Source organism: Strix aluco, chromosome 11 (assembly GCF_031877795.1).
Source record: "Strix aluco isolate bStrAlu1 chromosome 11, bStrAlu1.hap1, whole genome shotgun sequence".
NCBI lineage: Eukaryota > Metazoa > Chordata > Aves > Strigiformes > Strigidae > Strix > Strix aluco.
The window spans coordinates 17,947,981-17,971,136 of NC_133941.1; the positions used below are offsets into that span (position 1 = coordinate 17,947,981).

The 23,156-nt window shown below is 37.6% G+C and overlaps 1 protein-coding gene across 1 annotated transcript; it reads left to right on the forward strand.

The window, feature by feature from the left end:
- The first annotated feature begins 821 nt into the window (after window positions 1-821).
- Window positions 822-21,321, forward strand: LOC141928134 (inter-alpha-trypsin inhibitor heavy chain H3-like). Its single transcript, XM_074835833.1, has 21 exons — window positions 822-911; window positions 3,130-3,153; window positions 3,788-3,954; window positions 4,973-5,077; window positions 5,500-5,662; window positions 6,572-6,682; window positions 7,309-7,434; window positions 7,996-8,112; window positions 8,881-9,049; window positions 9,370-9,495; window positions 9,744-9,925; window positions 10,895-11,080; window positions 12,022-12,161; window positions 12,549-12,703; window positions 15,226-15,252; window positions 16,139-16,189; window positions 16,820-16,933; window positions 17,504-17,708; window positions 18,813-18,985; window positions 20,621-20,732; window positions 20,833-21,321. Exons 1-21 carry the CDS (start codon window positions 822-824, stop codon window positions 20,960-20,962), a joined length of 2,673 nt encoding a protein of 890 aa, XP_074691934.1. The 3' UTR covers window positions 20,963-21,321.
- Window positions 21,322-23,156: the final 1,835 nt, after the last annotated feature.

Genomic DNA, 23,156 nt, shown 5'->3' on the forward strand with positions numbered 1-23,156 from the left:
GGTTTAAAAGAACCTCTGGACCTACCATGTGTTCCTCACATGGCTGCACACCTCAGAAAGCTGACTGCAGGAAAACCAGAAAATACCCCAAATTCTGTAAACTTCTATGTTTTATTATCACTGAGCATTTAACTCCCAGTCCTCAAAAGTCTGTGTTTCGTGCAGGGGAGGTGATGAAACCAGTCAAAAAGATTAAGAGAGAAATAACGCTGTCAAGATAACAAAGAAAATGGGCCTTGCAGCAGCAGGCTGAATAGATATTGATTCCGCAAGATGCAAGACCCTGGGAGCTTGGACCTGGGTTTCAGCCATGAGGATAAATAGGAAAGCATGTAATATGAAGTTTGTGGACTAGTCAGGACATGTCAAATAATTATACCTAAATTGGGTACCTGAGTGATATGCAGAATTACAGGAGGCAGTTTTTGAAGACGAACATAAATGAGTTTAAGCGACTGCAAGCTATGTTATAACTGCGGTAAATCTGAGCCAGGGACAGCCTTTAAGAAGGTGTCAGAGAAATGACAGTTTTCGTTTGGAAAAGTCAGTCTAGACCAGAGATCAGTCTCAGTTGCCTGTACAGAAATGGCTGTTGAATTTCTGTTTGGAGATACTACATAGAAGAGACATTGCTGAAATATTCTGTAAATTCAGTAACAGTATTCTGCAGATTATGCAAATTCAAAATTCAGTATTTGATTTTTCTCAAATGCCTAATGTTTAATCCCACTTTTTACAGTGGGTTATTTATTAACACTCAGTAAACAAGCATTATATATTTATGCATATCGTTCAAATTGGAACCTTACTTTTTTTCCAAAATGGAAAACCATCTATTGCTTTGTATTTTATTATTGATTCCCGCCTTTGCATCATCAGACTTTTTGGTAACACATGTCCGAAACATCAAGGTAAGTAATCAACTATGTATGGGTCTCTCATTCTTCATAGATTAACTTCCTGCCATTTATCAACATTTACCAGAGAGTTCATGCAGTGCTGCCACCAGAAGCTTTGTGTTCCCTGTTAGCAGTGAACACAAGACCAGACTTGGGACTTGGACTGCTTTACCTCTAATCAGCCTCAGTTTTGAAGCAGCTCTGAAGCAGCTCTCCTATCTCTTTTTAAAAGCATCACTTTCCTCTATTTTCCCTGTCATCACCATGTAGTGGTAAAATGTTTTAGTGGTCTTATATTTAAATGTTTAAAACAATCAGTGCTGCCAGGGAACTGACTTTAGCACCTGTAAAGCAATGCAAAATATCAGTGAAAAGATGCCTCCAGGAAGCAGAAAACAGAGATGTAACATGGCATCTAGATAAATATGTCCGCTATCCAAATGACATGGTAGGATTTTTCTGAAATGACTTGCACTTTAGCATAACATGAAATACACCTCTGTCCCTCAAAGGGACCATTCTGGTTTTGTCTGGATCTCTGAGTAAGGCAGTGCTTCCTGATGTTCTGCTTAATTTTCTTCAGTTAAGTTGCCAACCACTATTTCTCACCTCAATAAATGATTTTCCTCTCTCTCAGTAGTTACATACTATGAAAAGCTGCAGAGGGCAAATCTCTTTAGGGAGCATTGTAGATTAGTGGGTAGAACAGGACAAAGCAATTTACAGTCAATTTCTGTTGATTAGGTTATGGTCTTTGCCAAGACTTTTTCTTTGAAAACCAGGATAATAACATATCTAACTTTTAAAAATCAGCTTGAGATTTATTGCTGCAAATTGGAGATGCTATGGATTCTTACTATTTAACCATTATGTAGCCCAGATATAATGTAGCTTTTTCCTCTTGATTACCATACTGCCTGTTGTTCTCTGTGTGTCTTGCAATGCTAAAGCTTTTCTAAATGGAAAATGGCCAAAGCTTTGTGCAGTGCTCTGTCCATACATGCAGAGCACTACAGAAAAGTCAGTTGATTTTCCCAGTTTTGTTATATACTTTACGCAAATGTAATTTGATTGAGATGGAGGAGATTGCTTTGTACTGTGAAGGTCTCGGATACTTTATTGTATCTTTACCCCTCTATTTGGTGGAGCAGGTAAACATGCTTGCACAAAATGTGACCTATGAGGCTCTTAGAACCAACAGAGATAAGGTATTTGCAGCTGAGCTTACGGGAATGGAGTTACACAAGCTGTTATTTTAACATGATTCAGTAAGTATATTTGAAGCCTGTTCTCTCAGAAAAGAGAACACATGGTATTTTTGTAGAGCTGGTATTTGCACCTGGTCTGGGAGCAAATACGCCAAAAAAAGTTCTAACAGCTTTTTTTCTCTTCCATTCAGCCTTTCATAGTGACCGCCTCTCCTCTATGTAAGCCTGCTGAATTGCCATCTTACCTATTCATGTTAGAATGAGAGGCTGCTGGGGTGAAAAAGGAAAATTTAGGAGTAAGTCTGACAGAGTTTAGGGAAAAATATGTGTAAACTGGGTTTTTATGCTTTGATACAAACCCCTTTTTTCTTCCAAAGGAGAATTCGTTTGAAAAGACAAAATATATGCCACAGGACCCAGAACCAGGAACTGCCAAGAAAAAGATGTCACCCTCAGTACAAGATATTCTGTTTTTACTTTGATGTCAGTCACCACACAGCCATCCTGTAATCAAGGAAGACATATTAAGCAGATTTTAGCATGTTCTTTCGTCTCAACATTTAAATATGAATGGCACTGAGCATTCAAGCCTCTTTTCCTCTCACTCCCCCCTCAACTCTCAGGCAGTCCATTATTGTTTTTCAGCTGAAAGAAGGTAACTTCTTCTGACACTTGAGCAAAATACAAGATCACAGCAACTTCAAAGTTTAACTTATCTTTCAAACTCACAGTATTTAAGGTGCACTAACTTCAAATGAAAACCAAAAGATTCACCAATCTATGGGTGATGTATGGGAATGCTATAAGGAAAATAGTTATATCTGTCTTAGATGCCTTACTTACTCTTCCCTCAAATTTACTTCAGTTTACTAATGAGGACCTTTCTCAAGCCTTCCTTCTCCTGGACAACTTCTTTTGACTTGGAAGCAAAAGACAACTACATAGGTGCCCAGTGATTTATTCGTAAATGCAGCTTTACTACCTTAGTCATGATTTTTTTTTCCTGTTTTTTCTCTTTACAGAAGCGAAATGCTGATAATGACTTGGTGAGTAAAGTTTGGTTTTGTCCGGGCTACTGAGAAACATTTATAGTGCGAGAATATTCTTACTGTGTTCACAACATGTTTCTCTGAGTCCAGCCTGAGCAAATGAGTATTTCTGAGTGTGTGACGAGGGGAGTAGCCCAGAGCTGCTTGTTTTAGGCAGTAGGACTAACTAGACGGTTCCTTTCCAAGCTCTGATGAAAACTCCTGGACCAGGAAAGAGAACAAATTATTTTTAACCTTGCTGTAGTTGAATAAAGAGCAAAGTTGTTGGAAGTCACTAATACAGTGAGGTGGCAGTAAGTTGTTGTGCTCTCTGACTGACCATAAACAAAAGTCACAGTCTCAGTAGAGAAAAAAACCTGTTCTTATAATGGCAGTATCTTTGCTGTGGTGGTAGTTTTGTTAAAGAGACTGTAGTTATAACTCGTGGAATAGCACCATGACGGCAGTGTGATGGATATCCAAGGAAATACAATTGTGTTCCAGTTCTTATGATTAGGTCTTTCCTGTTTTGCTTTAGAGTGATAGAATGTCCGGCCGAGATTTCTTTTTAAAAATATGATTATGGCTGATTAACACAGACATCAATGTAACAGCTAGCTCTTTTCTTCTTTTTTCATTTTTCAATCTACAGGTTGTCAATGGGATAGAAATCTATAGCATGAAAATTGATAGTAAAGTAACTTCCCGATTTGCCCACAATGTCATCACCAGTCGAGCTGTTAATCGTGGAAATGTGCACAAAGAAGTTGTCTTTGATGTTGAACTCCCTAAAACAGCCTTCATTACCAACTTCAGCATGTGTGTAATCTTTACAATGTTGTTAGAGAAGACTAAAAATCTGTGCAAATGCAACTGGTAGAAACTGAACTCAAATGTTCATTTTTATTTTGCCATTTTCTAAATGCCTCCTGGGTGATTTTCTGGTACTATTAACATGGAAGATAGTTGGAGAAAGGCAAAGATTGGTACATCTGTAGAAAAGATGACTAATTTTAAATTATTTCTATTCATCATCATGGACCTTAGGGAATGGGGATCTTCTCTGGAGATCCATTCATCTTTTCAGAAATACCACTTACTTACTCTGATGTTATCAAACCAGAAAAGTTCCATTACTTAATTTCCCTGATGGCATTATAGCTTAATTTATCTCTTAATTTAAAAACCATATTTGAATGAAAGGCAGGAAATAGAATTATTCCTTTACATTTGTACCTTTAGTTACAATAATGTGTAATTCTGACACCATTATGAGCTTTAATTCAGCTTAAACACGTCCATCTCTGCTAATCACACTAGGCCTGTTTTATCTTCAGTGAAAAGAAACAGTAGCTTTTAGGGTACAACTACTCTTAATGCATGCTGGAACTTTCATTATAGGATGAGATTAATTCCCTGTGAGAAATCCCTGTTTAATGATGTAAGGAGTGTAAGGATGAAATGTTCAGCTGTACACAGCTACATTTGGACAGATGAGTCTCATCCAGAGAGTTGACTTGCCATTAGATGAGATGATCAAGCTGCTGAAGTGTAGGAATATGGAAGGTGTAAGTAGTGTTGCTATCAGCCCAGTTTTGATCTAATTCATTTTCAAAGTAAATGAAAGCTACTTCCTTAAGCTACTGAGAACAGAGCTCTTCATTCGATCTAAATTCACTGAGAAGACTAGCTTCAGTGAAAGTGCTCAAATCTTGGCGATAGCGGATTCCTGAAAGTGCTTTTCAGCAAACCAATCAATAAACAGAGAATTACCTATAGTAACTTTTCATGTATTGGTGCAAACCATTCAGCTAAACCAGGACTTTTTTATCTGCAGGACAATTGATGGTGTCACTTATCCTGGAACTATAAAGGAAAAAGAAGTTGCAAAGAAGCAGTATGAGAAGGCTGTTTCAAAGGGACAGACTGCTGGTCTTGTCAAGTAAGAGTGATATGTTGTGTGGCTTCCACACCATCATCCCATAACAAATTGTGAGATTGGAAATACTTCGTTCTGGCATATTTCTGAAGTTTGTTTTTTACAGAACCAAAGGACAATCATTAAGTTAAAGTTATTGTAGATTAAATTATAAAAAGGAAATACAATTTAGCACTACGTAGCCAGTATCTGCAATTATGGAAAATCTGTTTCTGCAACTTTCACTGACTTTGTATGACCTGTTCCTGGGATTAAGCTCACTGGGAAACTTAAATAAATTCTACAGTTAGAGTATGATTTTAACAATAGATCAAAATTCCCATCTTTGCTTTACTTCTTTTTTGAAAATCATACTCCACCAACCCGAAAAATAAATATTGTGAAAGACGATAAAGATATTCTTTTTCTTACCCACTTAAATACAGAGCTTCGGGACGAAAAACAGAAAAATTCACTGTCTCAGTCAACATTGAAGCAGCCAGTAAAGTCACTTTTGAACTCACATATGAAGAACTGCTGAAGCGACAGTTTGGGAAATATGAGATGTTCATCAAAGTAAAACCAAAGCAGCTTGTCAAAGATTTTGAGGTAAATGGCAAACTGTATTAAATTGGACTGTAGAGACGATGAAATTCTGTACATCTGTTGAAAGTGGAGTACCATGGTCATTCCCATTGGTTCACAGGTGAGCTAAAGGCCCATGATAATAGTTCTAATGAATCACGTGGGGAGTCCACACCACTATGCTTTAGTGCAGGTTTTTATTTGTAAGCCTGACAAATTGGCTTTAGCTACTAAACCTCCAAAAGAAATGATGTATGGAAACCTGAAAAAGCCATTACGACAACCTGGGATAAAATAGAAGACTAATATTTTTCGTAAGTGTGTTTATAGCACAAATTACACCTTTCTCACACCACCATGAAACTACATAACCTTAAATTACAGTGATACATATATTACATCCTAGAATACTGTGGCTTTTGTGGCCAAAACTGGTCTTTGATCACTCCTATCTGCCTTGCTAAAACCTAGCTCTAAGGCAAAATGTTTTTCCTTTGTATGCACAGAACATGCTGTGTAAAAATCAGCATCAAAACTCAGCATCTATAAGAGTTTATGCAGCATTATTTTAAACACACCATGATAGAAGGCATACTGAAATATAGGTCAAAGTTGGGCGCAACTCACAGCTAATGACTGGGTTATATATTTGAAGGACTTGAGTACTGACATTTTACAAAATTCCAGTATCTAGCTTTCAAATAAGTTATATTTCTATTAAGGTTTATTTCTTTCTAGCTTTGTTTTTAACTTCTATGTATAAAAAGGCCTGTTTGGATTTGGACTGCCATTATGAATTACAAAAGTAAATTAATTTTGCTTATAGAAAATCCCTCTTTCACATCTGTAGTTGCCAGCTGATCCTCCTGTAAATGGCTAAGTTGATATATTGTGGAGTAATCAATGACAATGAATTTTCAATTAATATTTCAGATTGAAGTAAATATCTTTGAGCCTCAGGGTATCACTGAGCTGGAAGCGGAAGGAACATTCATCACCAATGATCTACAAAATATCATTAAAAAAACTTTTTCAGAGAAAAAGGTACGACTACTGCATTCCATAATTTATTTATTACAGTTACAATTCTGAAATAATAATGTCAGTGCTGCCAATGGAAGTGAGAGGAAAAAAAATAGAGAAAATGCAGTAAAGGCTTGTCTGTGCAAATGAGCTCTGAATTCCAAGCTAGCAAGTGGAAGGCCATCCCCATGCAGTTCAGAAGCCATGTAGCTGTTAGCTTGGTACTGTACCCAAACTAGTAGGCCTTGTCCCATAGCAGTAGTTGGAAACTTGGATACCAGTAAGACTATTTCTTACAGAAGAACTGAGTCAGTAACAAGTAGTTTTCTCATGTATGCAGGTGGTAGAATTCCTAAGTCATAGACTGCCCAACAGCCTTATCAAAGGTGTCACTCAGAGTGGAGGGCTGAACCAAGGACGATGGGGAAGTAAACCTATGAAGAAAGCTCTAGATAGCAGCCTTCATTTATCAGTGATCCATCAATAAGGATATAAATACATATAACTAATACCTAACCTGATAAAACAGGTTATTCTCATGTCCGTGAATATAAATACACCGTTTTTACAAAATGCAAATTTCTTTGTGTCCTGTAGAAAATTTTCAGCTATTAAGGTAAAGATCTAATAAAAGCTTTTCTTTTCAGGGCCATATCTCTTTCAAGCCAACTCTTGATCAGCAGCGAACCTGTGCAAATTGCTCACAGTCTGTCTTGGATGGGGATTTTACTGTAAAATATGATGTGAAGAGAACAACTCCAGATAATCTGCAGGTAAATCTGACAGCTGGAGATTTTGAACTGTTTACTATGCTTGCATAGTAAAGGTCAGGGAGCAGCGAGGGCCAGCTGTTCCCTAAAGGACAGGGAGCTGAGCATGACAGCACAGCTGACAGCACAGGGGCTTCACCAGCCACGAGTCCACTCCTCCCAGTACCTGAGCAAGGCAGACCCAGAGATGGTAGTCAAATTTAACTGAGAGTCCGAGTCACCAGGCAAGTTTGTGGTAATGAGGCAGCCCAAGGTCAAGGTGGGAAGTCAGTCTGCAAAGTGGGATCCAAATCAGTGGAGTCCATGGACAGGAACAGGTATGGCTGTGACACAGCTGGAGACAGACATTCTTACAGTGTAGCTCAGGCAGGGACTAAAGGCCCAGGCTTGCACTTAAATGAAGCTCCTGGGCCCTGGACAGAGGTGAGACTGGTCAGGGCCATTAAAGCCTATTAGTCCACTCAAGAGCTAGACACTAAATGAAAGTAATTTCTTCTTTATCCATTTTATCTTTATAATATACAAAAGTATTTTTCTTAATTTTTTTTACATTTTATTTTTCAGATTGTCAATGGCTACTTTGTACACTTCTTTGCACCAACAAATCTTCCAAATTTGCCTAAAAATGTTATTTTTGTAATAGATATTAGTGGTTCAATGTCTGGAAGAGAAATAGAACAGGTAAGTTATTACTATAGGGTCCCAGTGAAAGAGCCTCTACTGTGATGGAAGGGACATGGTGGCTTATAGTGCATATGCGTTGCTTAAGCTATACCAAGTGGTTTTATGCTCTGACCTCTCTAATGCTCTGTACTGTAAGTACTAGTTTGAAACATTACTGTAGAACAAAATTCTATACATTTAGGCTATATTTACTTATAAATGTTATTAGTTCAAAACTCTCAATATCATCATTTCCAGAGAGCTCTGCCACGTGTACTGGACAGTTCCAAAATTAAAATGTGCATACAGTATTATGTGCATTATCTGTTGTTCATTCTGTCTCCGCTGGGAAGTGGCAGCTCTTTTCATAGCTGGGACTCCTCATTCTAAGCTAATGCTCAGAATTTTCAGGTTTTGGTGCTGCATCAAAATATCCACACCTGCTTGCATATGAGCTTCTCCACCAGCCTGTAGCTACCCAATTCCCATCACTTTCAATATGCCATGCCAGCTCACCTCAGTGCAAGCAACGATCTATGACGTGAGACCTGATCTTCCTCTCAGCTACAAAGATTTACCAGATGTAATTGCAACTGGCTGACTTCACTAGAGTTACTCTGAAATAGACGCAGGGACTGGCAAGGACAGAACAAGCTCAGAAGTTTTGCATGACATACTGTGTAAAAGTTAACAATACCCAAATGCTGAGAGATAAGTCATGTAAAATCTGTAAGCACCTATTTCGTTACATATTGAAGCATACATTTAAATCTCTTTGTCTTACAGACAAGAGAAGCACTTCTAAAAATCTTAGATGACATTAAAGAAGATGACTTCTTCAATTTCATACTGTTCGGTAGTGAAGTACGCACCTGGAAAGAAACATTAATCAAGGCCACTCCTGAGAATTTGGATGAAGCAAGGAAGTTTGTTCGGGGCATTGACACTGCAGGCAGTAAGTACTTTACTGGACTTGCCAGTAGGTCACTGTGTAAGGTAATTTCTCAGTTCAGTTGGTGAACACAATGCTACAGCTTTTTTTTTTTTTTTTATTACTGATGAGATACTCCTAAAGCTGAAATTTACTCAGAACATGACATTTATTTTTTCTTATGTTTCCAAAGTCCAGATACTTTTCTATCTAAACATACCCCTGCTTGCAAACCCAAATCTTTCATTTTCATACTGTAATGAGATCTCATCAGATTCCAGTGAAAAATGGGCCTTTATTTTGACTGTCTGTGCTGAAACCAAATTTCTACGTCTACCTTGCAGTGACAAATTTACACGGTGGTATAATGAGGGGAATTGATATGCTGAATGCTGCTCATGAAGGAAACCTTGTGCCCAAGAGAAGTGCTTCTATAATTATCATGTTAACAGATGGCCAACCAAACGTAGGTAAGTTTGTCTTGGATGGAATAATAAAGAGAGTGAATTAACTAACAAAAAAATGCTCAGTTAAAATTGGCCTCCATCTTTAGCTTCTGGATGTTTTCATGATTTAAATGCTATTATACTAGCATTATACTACTAAACCAAGTTTTTGATAATGCCTCCAAAGAAATCCAATCATGACTAGCCACATTTTGTTTTGTGATAATTTTATCTATTTGTGAAGAAAACTCACTTTTTCTGGTTTGATGCAGGCGTATCAAATACTCAGGACATTCAGGCACATGTTAAAAAAGCCATTGAAGGAAAATATCCCTTATACAATCTCGGTTTTGGCTATGGTGTTGACTACAACTTCTTGGAGAAGATGGCGCTGGAGAATAAAGGATTGGCCCGTCGGATTTATCCTGACTCTGATGCATCTTTACAGCTTCAGGTAGAGCAATCACCACTTAAATTAGATGAAACATACAGTAATTCAGACAACTATACAGACATTCTTATTTTGAAGTAATCAAAATCCCAAAGTGTAATCTGGTACTGAGATACTCAAGAGTCTGCTGTAATCAGAATATTAGTTGCATATAATTTTCCCTTTCTCTTATATAAGCAGAAAGTGGAAGGGCAGTAAAAGGGAGATACTGTGGGCTGTAGAAGAGGGTTCAAAACTTGGCATAGGGTGACACAAGACATGGTTCTGAAGAACACTTTGGTGTGCAGCAAAATTGCTGCAGTCATTCTATCTCCCATACCTCACAGATCATGTAGTTAATGTCGTGTCAAGGGAAGAGAAGGATGACAGAGCATAAAGGCTCCAGATACTCTGTCTTTAGGAATTTACTGCGAGCAGGTGTGTCTTACCATACTTCTGAAGCAGTTTATAGTTGTATAAGTCATGAGAACAGGTATAGGCAGTACAGAGTTGACCTTTTTTACTTCTCACATTCCAATAGCAGCCATTCAAAAAATTCACCAAAGAATTTAGATACTGGATTTCACTGCAAGCTCTGCCCCACATCAAATACCTAGTCTCCTTTGGCTTATGTTGTCATTTCAGTCTCTGCAGGGAATAGATCTAGAAACTTATTTCTATCGAATAGGGGGAAGCTTGGGATCCCTCTTGATTAACACTGATGTAACTCATCATCCACAGCATACTGTTCTCAGATATTTTTCTGCTCTCTTAGTGAGTCTGAAGAGATTGTGTGTCCTTTTTGATTTCCATTATTTGTAGATTTTTAGGCCTTGTACTCTTGAGATTTAACTGATTATTTAAATATTTCTTTCAAAATACAATTTTAGTTTTCATTGCTGAAATAGCTGGATGTTTCTGGGTACAGATCTACCTATGAATTAAAGAAACAATGATAGTTAAATGTTTCCCTTTTTCCTTTTTGTCCTGTAGGGGTTTTATGATGAGGTGTCGAATCCCATGCTCACGGATGTGGAGTTAAACTACCCAGAAAATGAGATATCAGACCTGACTAAAAACAGTTTTAAGCATTTCTATGACGGGTCTGAGATTGTGGTGGCCGGGCGCTTTATAGACAACAACCAAAACAGCCTGACAGTAGATGTGAGAGGTGAAGGCGTAAGTATGGTTTTCTTTGGCTTAAGTACAGTACACAAAGTGTCTGAATGTTCAAAGCTGGCAATGTTTAAAATATTTACTGATATTTCTTTACCTCAGTGACAGGATGTGTTACTGCATATGTGAGAAACTAAATGCACCAAAGTCTTTGGTTTTAAAACTGCAAGTTACTTGCCTAGTTCAGTCACGTATGCTAGGGTCAGTTTGGAACAACTTTGTGCAGTGTGACTAGATTAATTTTGCTAACAGATTTTTTTGTTTGTTTGTTTAGTCTCTAAATACCCTACCTGGTTCTTTCAGGAGTCAAATGTTCAGTGTTCACAGATACTAGTCTTCAGTGGGTGAAGAAAACTGATGGATAAGCCAGCTGAATATTTGAAATGCCTTCCTCTTAAAATAGAACTCTACTTCTGATATGAACCATGTGATCTGAATACCTCTCCAGAGCTGGATTCTGTAAAAATATTTGCCCCTGATGTCCAAGAAACACAACACACACATATTATAAATCATGTTATCATAACTGAGTATATGTCCTGTGCACTGTGGTGTATTAAATACATTATATGAAATTAGGTATATTTCAAGTACAAATAATGTATTATTAGTAAGTTAGCCAGCATATCTCCTTGAACGCATTCCTGTATGAAATCGACATCATAATCAAAGTTCTTTAAATCCTGAGTAACCAAATTCTAATGAAAAAAATTACATATGAATTTGGAAACCACATTGTGTTCTATAGTGTACACTGGTAACCTTCACAGAAGCGATGGTACAAAGATCCTGATACAACACTGACAATTTCCTGAGCAAGTGCTGTGTAGGACCAGGCTGGTTTTCAATTTAATATGATTTTCAAATGTGAAGGTCTTGATTTTGGGAGGTTCTGGAAGTCCTTGGCTACTTAAGATACAGAGAAGTTTCCTTCTTCCCAACAGGCTAATGATGCCCTGTCATATACTACACAACAAGATGCTGAGCAAACAGCTAAAGCTTTCCAAGAACAACAGTACATATTTGGAGAGTACATTGAAAGGCTCTGGGCTTATCTCACCATTGAACAACTCCTGGAAGAACGGTAATTCTATCTACCTGTGAACCCGTTAACCCATCTGACTGGTGCAACTTCTAGGATGTGAAGCTGAAATTCACATCACACTGAGGTGCTGATGGGAAAGCATAAAAAACTGTAAGGGAAATCCCCCAACCTATTCTCCTCCCCAACCTCGGTATTCCTGTTTTAGGTTGCAAATGAAACAATTCTAAATTATTGCAAATGTGAAGCACAGTTTTGCCTTTTTCTTGGATAGCCAATGCAATCAGAAGTCTCTTAGATGGTAACAAATATTCCTTATTGATAAATTAGCTGCAGAGAAATGACTTCACTTTAAAGAAAAATATTTAATCCAGAGTTCAATGAGTAATTTAGCAATCATTGATGCTAGGAGTCTCTACCTGTATTCAGTATTGCAGCTACAGGAGAAAAAAAGGAGAATCTTACAGCCGAAGCCCTGGATCTCTCACTGAAATACAAGTTTGTAACACCACTGACATCCATGGTGGTAACAAAGCCAGAAACCTATGACAATCAGGATGGGATTGCTGATAAACCCACTGAAGGTAGAGACATTTTCACAGTTTTACTTTACTTGAGAAGCCAAGTGTTCCTTTGATGTTCCCTAAAGAAAGGTTTTTGTGTGGGCAGTTTTAAACATGTATCTGAAAAATCTACTTTCCAAGCCTTGCATGTGTATAGTTTATGCAAAATTACTCTTCATTGTAAAGCTCATTTCTCTCAAACCATCCTTCATTACTAAATCATACAGGCAAATTACTATAAATTCAAAATAAGTATATTTTAAGCTAAATATTAAAGTATTACATAAAAAAACCTGAAAACCAAGAAGCATTTATAATCTAATAACCCAGCTATATTCAGTTTAGTTCACAGCACTTTCTCCTTTATTTTTCTAAATACTTCATCTTAGGGGTAGATGCAGTAACATCTTTCTACATGAGAGGGGAAAATTTGCACGAGATCTTCCTCGTGCAGATATATCAGGTTGTAAAAAGATTGAGATTATATCTGTAAAACACAGTATTTATATATATTGCAGAAAGAGAAGCAATTATATTGAAAGTGCAGAATTTGTTCTCAAGTCCTCTGATACTTTGGCTAATATTAACTCCTTGCTCAGTAAAACACTGTGCTTTCATACAGTTCAGCCTCTTTGTGAAACAAAATGGCTATTCCTCTTCAGCAAGTAAGGCAAATGCTACCCTCTCAGTGCACCCCAAAGCCACCCTACCCTCATCTGTATGTGTTGGTTGGGCCATCCTCATCTGTCCCTCATTTTACAGGTCTGACAAACCATTATTTTTTCCCCAGACTTTTGCTTATTGACCCTAAAAGTTATTCCCAGGCTCTGTGTGGGCTCTCTGCTGGCTTCTAGATGAAAAACTTTCTTATCTCCTGAGTTTAGCATGGTTACTTAAGGCATTTTATCATAACAGAGATGCTTACTGGAGGTCACTGGGGTTTTTTTTCAGCTGGGGTAAGTCCTGAAACCAACTAATTGCTAAGTGTCCTTCAATTCTGAATAATTCTTCAGGCATTCTGCTGATAAAAGTTTTGCATTATTTTTCATAACTATCATAGTGGGATACTGACATAAAAACACTTCATGTTTAATTTAACATTCAAGTCACTATACAGCATAATGACTTACAGCTGGACTCGGTAAGATGGAAAAACTTACCCAAACATCCGACAGAATTGACATCCACTCATAGTGATCTTCAGCTCTTTTCTTTCCCTTTTCAGGTACTTGTAGTACAAAGGCCCTTTTCTGAACTTCTTTCCAAGTAAATCCTTTTTATATATAGAAAGTATAGAGCATTAATAGGATAGGGCATCAAAATAGAGCATCAAAACACTGCTACTGTATAAGAAACAAAAGTAATTTTTACATACTCTAGAGTCTATATTCACAAATAGGATTACTGAATCATACAGTCAATATTAACAGAATGATGCAAATGCAAAAGAGTAAAAAGAATAAGGAACATTTTGCAATGTTGAAATGACATAAGAATAAAACAATTACTAATCGTGCTCTTGTCATATGCATGATTAATTACAGTTTTCCTGCCCCACATACCAGCTTTTTACTTTCGGTGTGTTTCTGTTTGATTTACAAATACTGAGTTGTATCATTGGGAAGAAATGGAATTGTAAAGTACTGAAGATACCTGGTTGAATTGTCAAACAGTGTTTCATTTTTTTTCTTAGAATGTGTTTTAACAGGGTCAGAATCCTTCCTGTTTAATCATGCAACTGAAACTGTAAATATCTCTTTTTCTTCCCTTTACTTCTTACCTGCCCATGGTAACAGCTGAAGGTATGTACATTTCTGATTAAATTTATTTAATATTTTTAACTTAGAGATGGATTTCCTGCATCACTTACTTGATATAGGACACAATATTTTTATAAAATTCTTGGTGAATAAATCAAGACTGTGTTATAAACAGATTAAAAACTGCTGGTAAAGTTTGTAAATACTTTTTTTAGTGTGATTCCTCCTATCTCTGACATTTGAAGCATCCGGCCATCACAAAATTCAGGCCCAATACAACTAGGTTGCTTTCCAGGGCTTGCACTGTTGACTCCCAGATGGCTGTGTGTAGCAGTCTCTCCTACAGAGGTGTCCTCATTGGTGCTGTGATTGCTACTTCTTCAGCACAAAGCCCTGTCTTCAGCCACACTCCATAGCTTCAGGTGTAAGAAGAGTAGAAGACTAGAAAAATGTGGAAGCAGGCGGGTAAATCTTACTGACTTCCCAGAAGTACAGTTCAGAGCAAGATGACCCAGGGGAATCAGAGAAGAGCAGGTTGTCCCAGTCCCTTACAGAGTAAATCCCCTGTCTTTGGAGAAGTAACATTTTTGCTGAAAACTAGGGTGTGCACATTTGCTTTGTGGCAGTCATAAATAAACTGTTTTGACTAAGTTTTTCTTTTTTAAATATTTAGAAATTTATACATAATTAAAAGATTTTGGAGTTGGTTTTGGTGGAAGGAAGTGGGAGAGATTGGTTTTTAGTCTTTCTAGCGTCTAAAATAACATTGTGTTTCATTCACAGCACAGGCTGCCCCACCTGTTGCGTTGGGTAAGTCATTAGTTTAAATTTCCGAATGAAGCAGCATCTGTCAAAGGAAATTGATACAGACAACTGAAATTACTGGAGAGCTAGAAACTGCCTTTTCTGGGTTTACAACTGTATTTTAAGAGATACTACCAAATTCTTCTCACTGCTAAAAACACACTTAAAGATTGAACAAAATTGAAAAAGTTCCAGCTAAATAGCTTTTAAGGAATAAATGCCAGTTCATCAAACCACCATTTTTTCCTGATAGCTGTTTCCCAAGAACAGAGGATGGACTTGAATTTGCATCTCCTTTGGAATTACATAAAGCAAGAGACCATAATGTAGCATCTCTGGCTATATTAATATGTTCAGACACTCATAGGAAAATAAACTGGTTTAAATTAAGAGAGAGAGACAGTAACTCACCCTTCAGGTTGCTGGTTGGACAGTCCTGAAAATGGGAGAGTTAGATTTAAATTTTTGCTCCGGAGATTAGTCTCAGTGTCTCTCTCTCTCAATCTCTCTCTCTGTCTAGTTTTCTCAAATCTTCATTGAAAAGACTTAAATTCATTCAGGAAAAAAACAAATGCCAAAACCTCAAAAGTTTTCAATGGATGGTGTTGCATGTCCTTGCTGATAGACAGCTTAATCCTTAAGTCTGAAACATTTGGGCCTCGTGGAAACACTCAAAGCAATTTAGACTACAGGTGAAATCTGTCTCTATCCTGAAGCTTTGCTTGATTCAAAAGGGGCACAGGGACTATATATGCTTTAAAAACTAGGATGGAATTAGCAATTTTCCTAGCATATTAACTTCCTGACATTTTACATGTACTGTGCAGATAGTGTGTAAACATTCCATTTTGATGTGAGTTTTTCTAACATCTTTTTTCTTTACTCTTTGCAGCTCCACAACTATCTTACCTATATAATTCACACCCCACATGGTATACCAGTGGTGAGTAGTTTGAGTAGTGTCTGCTTAGAAGGAGAACAGAAGAGGGCATTTAAGACTAAATTGCACAATTCTTATGAGTCTTAGATAATTCCCTTCCACAAAGGCAGCCATATTTTATTTACAAGGGGCTAGTATTTTAATATACTTTAAACACCTCTAAATGTTTTTTAATGATCAAGTAGCTGAGATTGTATATGGTCATTTTCTTAGTCCTCCTTCCCATTGCTAGGCTTTGTGTTGGTAACTGTCTATTCTCTATTCAAGTGAACTTTCTGCCCTCAATAAGACTTTCATGGCCCTCAGAGATGAGCACTAAGAGGTAGCCATCCTGAACCTACAATCCATGTGCCAAATTTTACTGTGGTCAAGAGACACAGGATATATGCCATGTACCCAGGAAAGATGAGGGGAAAAAGGACATGGCTTACTTCGGGGAGATGGTATCAGCTTCCTTGGGACCCCACCACTCCTCTGAAGGATGGGCTGGACTAAACTTGACATACAGCTTGTGCAGAGACCAGTTCCTGCTGGTCCCCAGCATCAGCAATTCCATTGCCACAACGTTAAATGTTCATGCAGAACTTTGAACCTGTGTATCACTATACAAATACCAGTGATTTGCCTTTACAGTTGATGGAGATCCACACTTCATTATATCAGTGCCGCAAAAAAAAGATGCCATTTGTTTCAATATCAATGAAAACCCAGGTGCTGTGTTAAATTTAATAAATGATCCAGTTACAGGTGAGTTTTAAATTTTTAAAAATACAGTAAGTCAGGATACTTATAACAAAATGTCTCATTTTTAAAGGCTATTTCTCCTTTTTATACTGTGTAAGCTTTTTTCCTAGCAAGGTTAGTAGGAGTTCCTGTAGCTGTGATAGGGTACCATTACCATGAATGTGTTTTCACTTGGAGTGGAATGAACTTTTAAACTGTGTTTGAAAACAACTGTGAGAGTTAAGATAGTTTGTCTCAGTGAGTAGTAGTACAAGCAATAAAATAATCCTTAGGTTGCTATTTCATGGAATACCTGGTAAAGAGAGACCGATGTCACACAGGCTATTTCTGTCCATCCCAGACTCGTTGTACTCTAGGAAATATTAAACTTTTCTCAATAAAGTAATTGTTGTCTTTGTGGAAATCCACAGAATGGCCCCCAAAGCTTTATTTTACTTTGACACAAAGATGCACTGATTCATTTTTCAACTCATACTTGTTTACTTGAGTTCTTAAATTTCCATGACACTCCTTGACATCAGTTGATCGGGTTCTATCTCTAAAACAATACTTGATGTTTCCTTTTTATATTAGGCATCACAGTCAATGGAGAACTCATTGGTGATAAGAGAGTAAATAGTGATGCAAAGATCCAAAACACATATTTTGGAAAACTTGGCATTGCAAATAAGCACCTGGATTTAAGACTGACAGTAACTCCTGAGAAGATCACAATTCAGAATGGCAATGAAAAAACAGGTTTCACCTGGCTTGACTCAGTCACCTTGCAACAAGAAGGGTAAGACTTACAGAAAGAATATCAGGCTCCTGATTTACTTTCTACACTTTTTTTTAGTGTTGCTCAATAATATAAGACTTGTTGTCTGAATATACAAAAGAAACTGATTCAACTCCCGCTGGATTCTAGTCTCTACTTTGTTGTATAACTGCTGAATGATTATTCATAAACTCCTCTGCTTTGAATAAGTAAATGAAGAATTTTCCCTGATTTTCTATTAGTGTGACTAAGGTAAAACTAGATTTGGTATTGTGCTTAATGCAACAGTGTCTTGCAAATACACTATGTCTAAAGTTGCAAACGCTATGTCTAAAGTTACTCTAAGTCCTAATAACGTGCTGTAAGCGATCTCCATTTTAAGAAGTGGAAATTGTAATATTTATGGAACATTTTGCACTGTCAGGTATATTTTTCATGGGACTCATCTATTATAGAATCATTTATACCTGTGCAAAAGGAACTTTAGAAAAGGAATAGGCAGCCTCTCCTCCTTCTCGTCCTCCTTTACATTTTCAATGTGTATCTGGAACAAAATTCCTACCTTCTCAAAGCATGGCACTGAAACAGAAAGAGCACTGGAGCAAAACTGTTATTCATACAGCATACTTACTTATATTTTTTGACAACCACATTAGTGATATCACTAACACAATCAGAAGCAAATTTTCTTTATCCTAGCCCTAACCTAGAAAGTTCAGGAGTTGTCTTTTTTGAAAAACAAAAGGAAAAGGTGCCAGGTAGCATCCAAGCAAGGAAGCGATGGTTTTGTCAATAACATTTTTATTACTGAGCATGAGGTGCTGTATCTACATATCACTAACCTATCTGTGATCAATTGTGCTATTAGAGGACAAGTTTTGGCAGAAATATCTTGCTGAAAAGTTTAAAGCCTAGGTAGCCTTCTACACTGTAATTTAGTCTGAGTCTTGTACTCTCTGTGAACACACACAGATTCACATGGACTAAGCTATGCAGCAAAACCTCTATTTTAAAAAACACTGAGCAATTTATAAAGCCATGTTTGGTTGTTGAACATGTTTCTTCTCATTGCTGTTAACTCTGGGAAGCACAATGTCCTAAGTTAAGTTTTTCTTTTTTCCTCAGTTTAACGTTGATAATTAACAGGGAAAAAAGTCTGGTGCTCAAAATGGGCAGTGGTGCTTCATTTGTTATTGTTTTGCACCAAGTATGGAAGAAACATCCTCTTCACCAAGATTTCCTAGGACTGTATGCATTGGAAAGTGAAAAACTGTCTGAACAGACCCATGGATTATTAGGTATGACTTCATTTAGTGTTTTCATGCTTGTCTTTCGATATGAAACTGCATAATTTGTAGACACAATGTTGTACTTAGCCTTTCTGAGCTGGATAGTGGAGGAAGCTGAGATGATGTTGATTTGCAGTATTAAGATTTCTGACAAAATATTCTGGGCTCAGACTTTATGCATTATATTTTCTTAAATTCCTCTGCTGCTGCTGAAATCACTAGTCACTAGCATCCATTGTCCTCACTGGCATCTTTAAACCTTATCTTGCTAAATTCTGCCTACAGATTTATTTTTTCTTACTACACTGTTCTTCCATCCTCTTGGATCCTTTCATCTTTATCACCTTTCTCCTAAGTACAAGCACTCTGAGAAAATACATGTGTTAGCTTGTTCAAAATTTGCCAAACCTCAGTTAGGGCATACTTGTAAGAAAATAAATTGTTAAAGTATATCTGGATTTACTAGCATATATTAAAATCACAGAATCATCTTGTATCATCTAAAATTTTCCCCACGTTAGCTAACGTTCTTTATTCTATAGAAGGTAAAGTTGGTAATTCAGGGATCCAAATTTTGACCCTGTTGAATCCTGTTTTCTGCCAGTGTAGTGGGTTTGGTGGTGTGCATTTTCTGTTGGAAAATACACAGATAGCAGCCATTTTCCCTTGCCTTCCAATTTTCACTTATAAAATCAGGTAAGGGCAGCAAACACTCATTTTAGGTCAATATGTTTACTCATTGTGGAAACTAATGAACTGCTGTGAACTTACTCTTCTCAGTCTTGGTATGCACTTTGAGGCCTGGGGAGAGTGAGCCAAGGTACTGGTAGTACATGTCAGGTCCACACATCATGAGAAGTGCTGTAACAAAACAGAAAAAGAGCGGAATAAGGATGGAATGTTATTTATGGTTTCCTGCTCTGGTCTCCTCAGGCTAAAGGACTTCTCCACACAGAAGTTATTCTGCTATGGTATGAATTGCAAGTAGCAAGAAAATTGCAAAAGCCCATGCAACATGGGTACACCATGTTACAGTTCACTGACTTACAGACATTGTTGCTATTTTCATCATCTTTGACTCTGCCTCTTGTGCTTCACTACATAATCTAAAATCTGTGCTCATTCTAACACTCAGAGCACCAGCAGCATCCTGCACCAGCCCAGACAGGGCGAAAGTGTGCGAAAGTGAATCACGGCAGGAGCATGACAATGCCTTAGATGTCAGCCTTGTTCTGAGCATAATCACATCCAGAACTTCCACAGATCAACACATGCATTATTTGATTAAAAAAAACCCCACAAACTAAAGACTTGGAGAGTATGTAATAAGTACAACTGAATAGACAAGATGCAAAGTGAGGATATCTTGAAGGACATCTAGAAAAGGCTGATTTTACTGTGCACTCAGAAGTGGGAACTTACATCCAAATGATATGCATAGAATTCTGATTTATAAAAAGTAAATAATACCATAGGCATATGTTCAACCTTGCACAAAACTTGGTGTTTGCTTATCCATTGAAAAACCTGAGGGGACATGGGAAACAGCATGGGAATGTAGAAGTTCTGGGGTTTCTGTGCGGTTTGTTTCTGTTTCAGTGTGTGCAACATGCCTGAAATGGTAATTTTGGCTTCTATTTTTAGGACAGTTTTTCCACCCCATTGACTTCACCATACTTGAAATTCATCCTGGGTCTGATCCCAAGAAACCAGATGCCACAATGATTGTTAAAAACAATGAACTGACAGTAACAAGGTAAAAAATAATTAAGTCCTTAGCAAAGACTTAGGAAAGATTACCTTGTCAAAGTGTGGTTTCTGCTTCGATACTCCCATGACTGTATTTTCCCTTTCAGGGGCTGGCAGAAGGATTACAGAAGAGATCCTAAGCACGGCGTTGATGTTCCTTGCTGGTTTGTTCATAACAATGGAGCTGGGCTCATAGATGGTGTTCATACGGACTATATTGTTTCCAGTCTGTTTTAAACAGCTGCAACTTCCTCTAAATTCCTGGCTATACAGAGTATTTGTCTGAAAGAATAGTTTTTTTCGAAGTTGAAGAAGTATTAAAAATACTTACCGTGTTTGGCAATGCCAAGATACGATGGATTCTCACAGAGAGTTTTACTGAATATTTGATCAAATCTTAAGTGCTAAACAACTATTCTGCTCATGTGCACAGATATCACTCATCCCCTGAAATATCCTTAATTTACTGAATTAATTTACTAGTTCTAAAATTCTGACTTAAAATGTTACTTTCTACAACGTAACAAACATTCTATCCAATTTTAAATCAGTAACTGAGTGTCAGGAGTGATTTAAATAAAAGCATCAGTACTTAATGCCTTGCTGTTATTCCCACAGCTATCAATGTTTCACATCAATCCAGTTTCACAAAGCCCGGGATACCAGGTGCATTTTCAAATTCCACACAAGAGGACAGCTGACAGACCCACACATATTTCAGGATAATCCAGTAGTACTTAAAAACCATCTGACCACTTGACTGCACAGTGCTGAGGGCTGGTGCAGCACCATCACACCAGATGACTGATAGCATCCAGGACTTCTGTGTGTTAGTATTTTAATTGGAACCTAACTTTTGAATGCCCCAATCTTTATAAATGAATGGGATACCACAGTTCCAAACAGCACTCAGATTTAAGTAATAGTAGCTGTCTTTCAGACAGCATCTTTTTTTTTTGTGTAAGACCTATTATTGAAATGCCATTAGTGTCTTCCAGTAAAATTCCTCCCTCTGTTCCCACAACAGAGTTTATGTATGTATTTCAGGGCAAGAAGTGTCTCATTTATTTATATATTCATTTTGTACTGGAAGAAATTGTAAGCTATTAGTTCTAAAGCAAAAATAAGCATATTTCTTGTTTACTTCAAGTTTTCTTTTAATCAAAACAGCCATAGCAAGGCAATTGTAGTCTTATACGGCAAAGTCGAAAATTTCCCTACTGTTATATGACAAGGAGAGAAAGGGTGTGGGAAACTAGAATGCAGACACACATGAGGAAAGAGGAGTGTAGTGGGAAAAACACAGAGATGAGGTAAGATGTGGTGGGTTAAACTGAAAGAACAAAGGTCGAGGTGAACAAAAATGCAACAGAAGAATCAAAGAGGAAAAAAATAGAGGAAAAATATACTTACTGTTAAATTTACGGGACAAACAGGCCTTCTCCAGGAAGAAAATCCTTTACTAAAAGCAGAGGTTTTGTAGAGGAAGAAAAAAAAATCAGTTCTTGCGGGGAGGGGGTGTGTCACAGTGGCTAGATATCTCTGCCTGCTAAATTCAGACAAAATTGATGGAAGAACCCAGTAGTTTCTACAGAAGGTAATAAGTTACTGAAAAATGAGGGAGGTGGGGAGAGAAACAGGAAGGGCTGAGAGAAGACCAGAAAATTTTAAATAGTAAGGCTAAGTTTACATGGTTCTGAGTTTTTATTCTAAGATAATGAAATAGATGGAATGAAATAAAGCAATGGCCCATTTTGGGTCCCAAGATAGGAGCTGTGGGACTGCCATCAACTTGCTCCATTAAAAGAAAGAACCACAGCAGTGGACAGCAGATCTTCACCTACCTGGCTGGAAACATTTAGGCACAAGGCAATACTGGGCACAGCCTGAGCCAGAGCTTTCCTAATTAATTTGTGGGGATGGGGCAAATCTCCGGAGGTGGCAGGAGTCTTGTCGGCTGTGACTGAATTGTCAGCCAGAAGTTGACCTCAGGGGCTCTAAGTCTGCTTTGGCCTGGCTTCTGTGGCAGCCTGAGAAACTCCCACTTAGACTGGGGGAGATAGAAGAATCCTCTTTTTAATATGTAGTTCTTCCAAGATTCCTGCAACGAGAGGGTTAACTGCAAATGTAGCTAAAGGTGACAATAAGGAGAGAGAGAAGTAGCAGACCGATGCTTACACTTAGATAAAAATTTTACTACTGCCGACTGGTACAATTCTGGTTAAAAGAGAAGGGTGTGAGATACACTGTATATTCTGCCTCGGAATTACAGAATGCAAAATATTCATTACTGTGTCTGCCTTCAGCTTCTTGAGCAAGGGAAGGGAGCGTAGGAAATCGGAAGCCCATCAGAACTCACTTCGGGGCTTGGAAAGGACAGGAGGAGAGTGACTAAACAACGTATTAAGACACAACTCAAGTGGAAAAGAGT

What these genes read in the sequence shown, in the direction of transcription:
- LOC141928134 (XM_074835833.1), top strand. Translation starts at nt 822, where the DNA reads ATGGAAAACCATCTATTGCTTTGTATTTTATTATTGATTCCCGCCTTT. An exon ending in TTCATTACCAACTTCAGCAT is followed by an intron (nt 3,955 to 4,972) that starts GTGTGTAATCTT and finishes TTTTATCTGCAG; the next exon opens with GACAATTGATGGTGTCACTT. An exon ending in CAACTCCAGATAATCTGCAG is followed by an intron (nt 7,435 to 7,995) that starts GTAAATCTGACA and finishes TTTATTTTTCAG; the next exon opens with ATTGTCAATGGCTACTTTGT.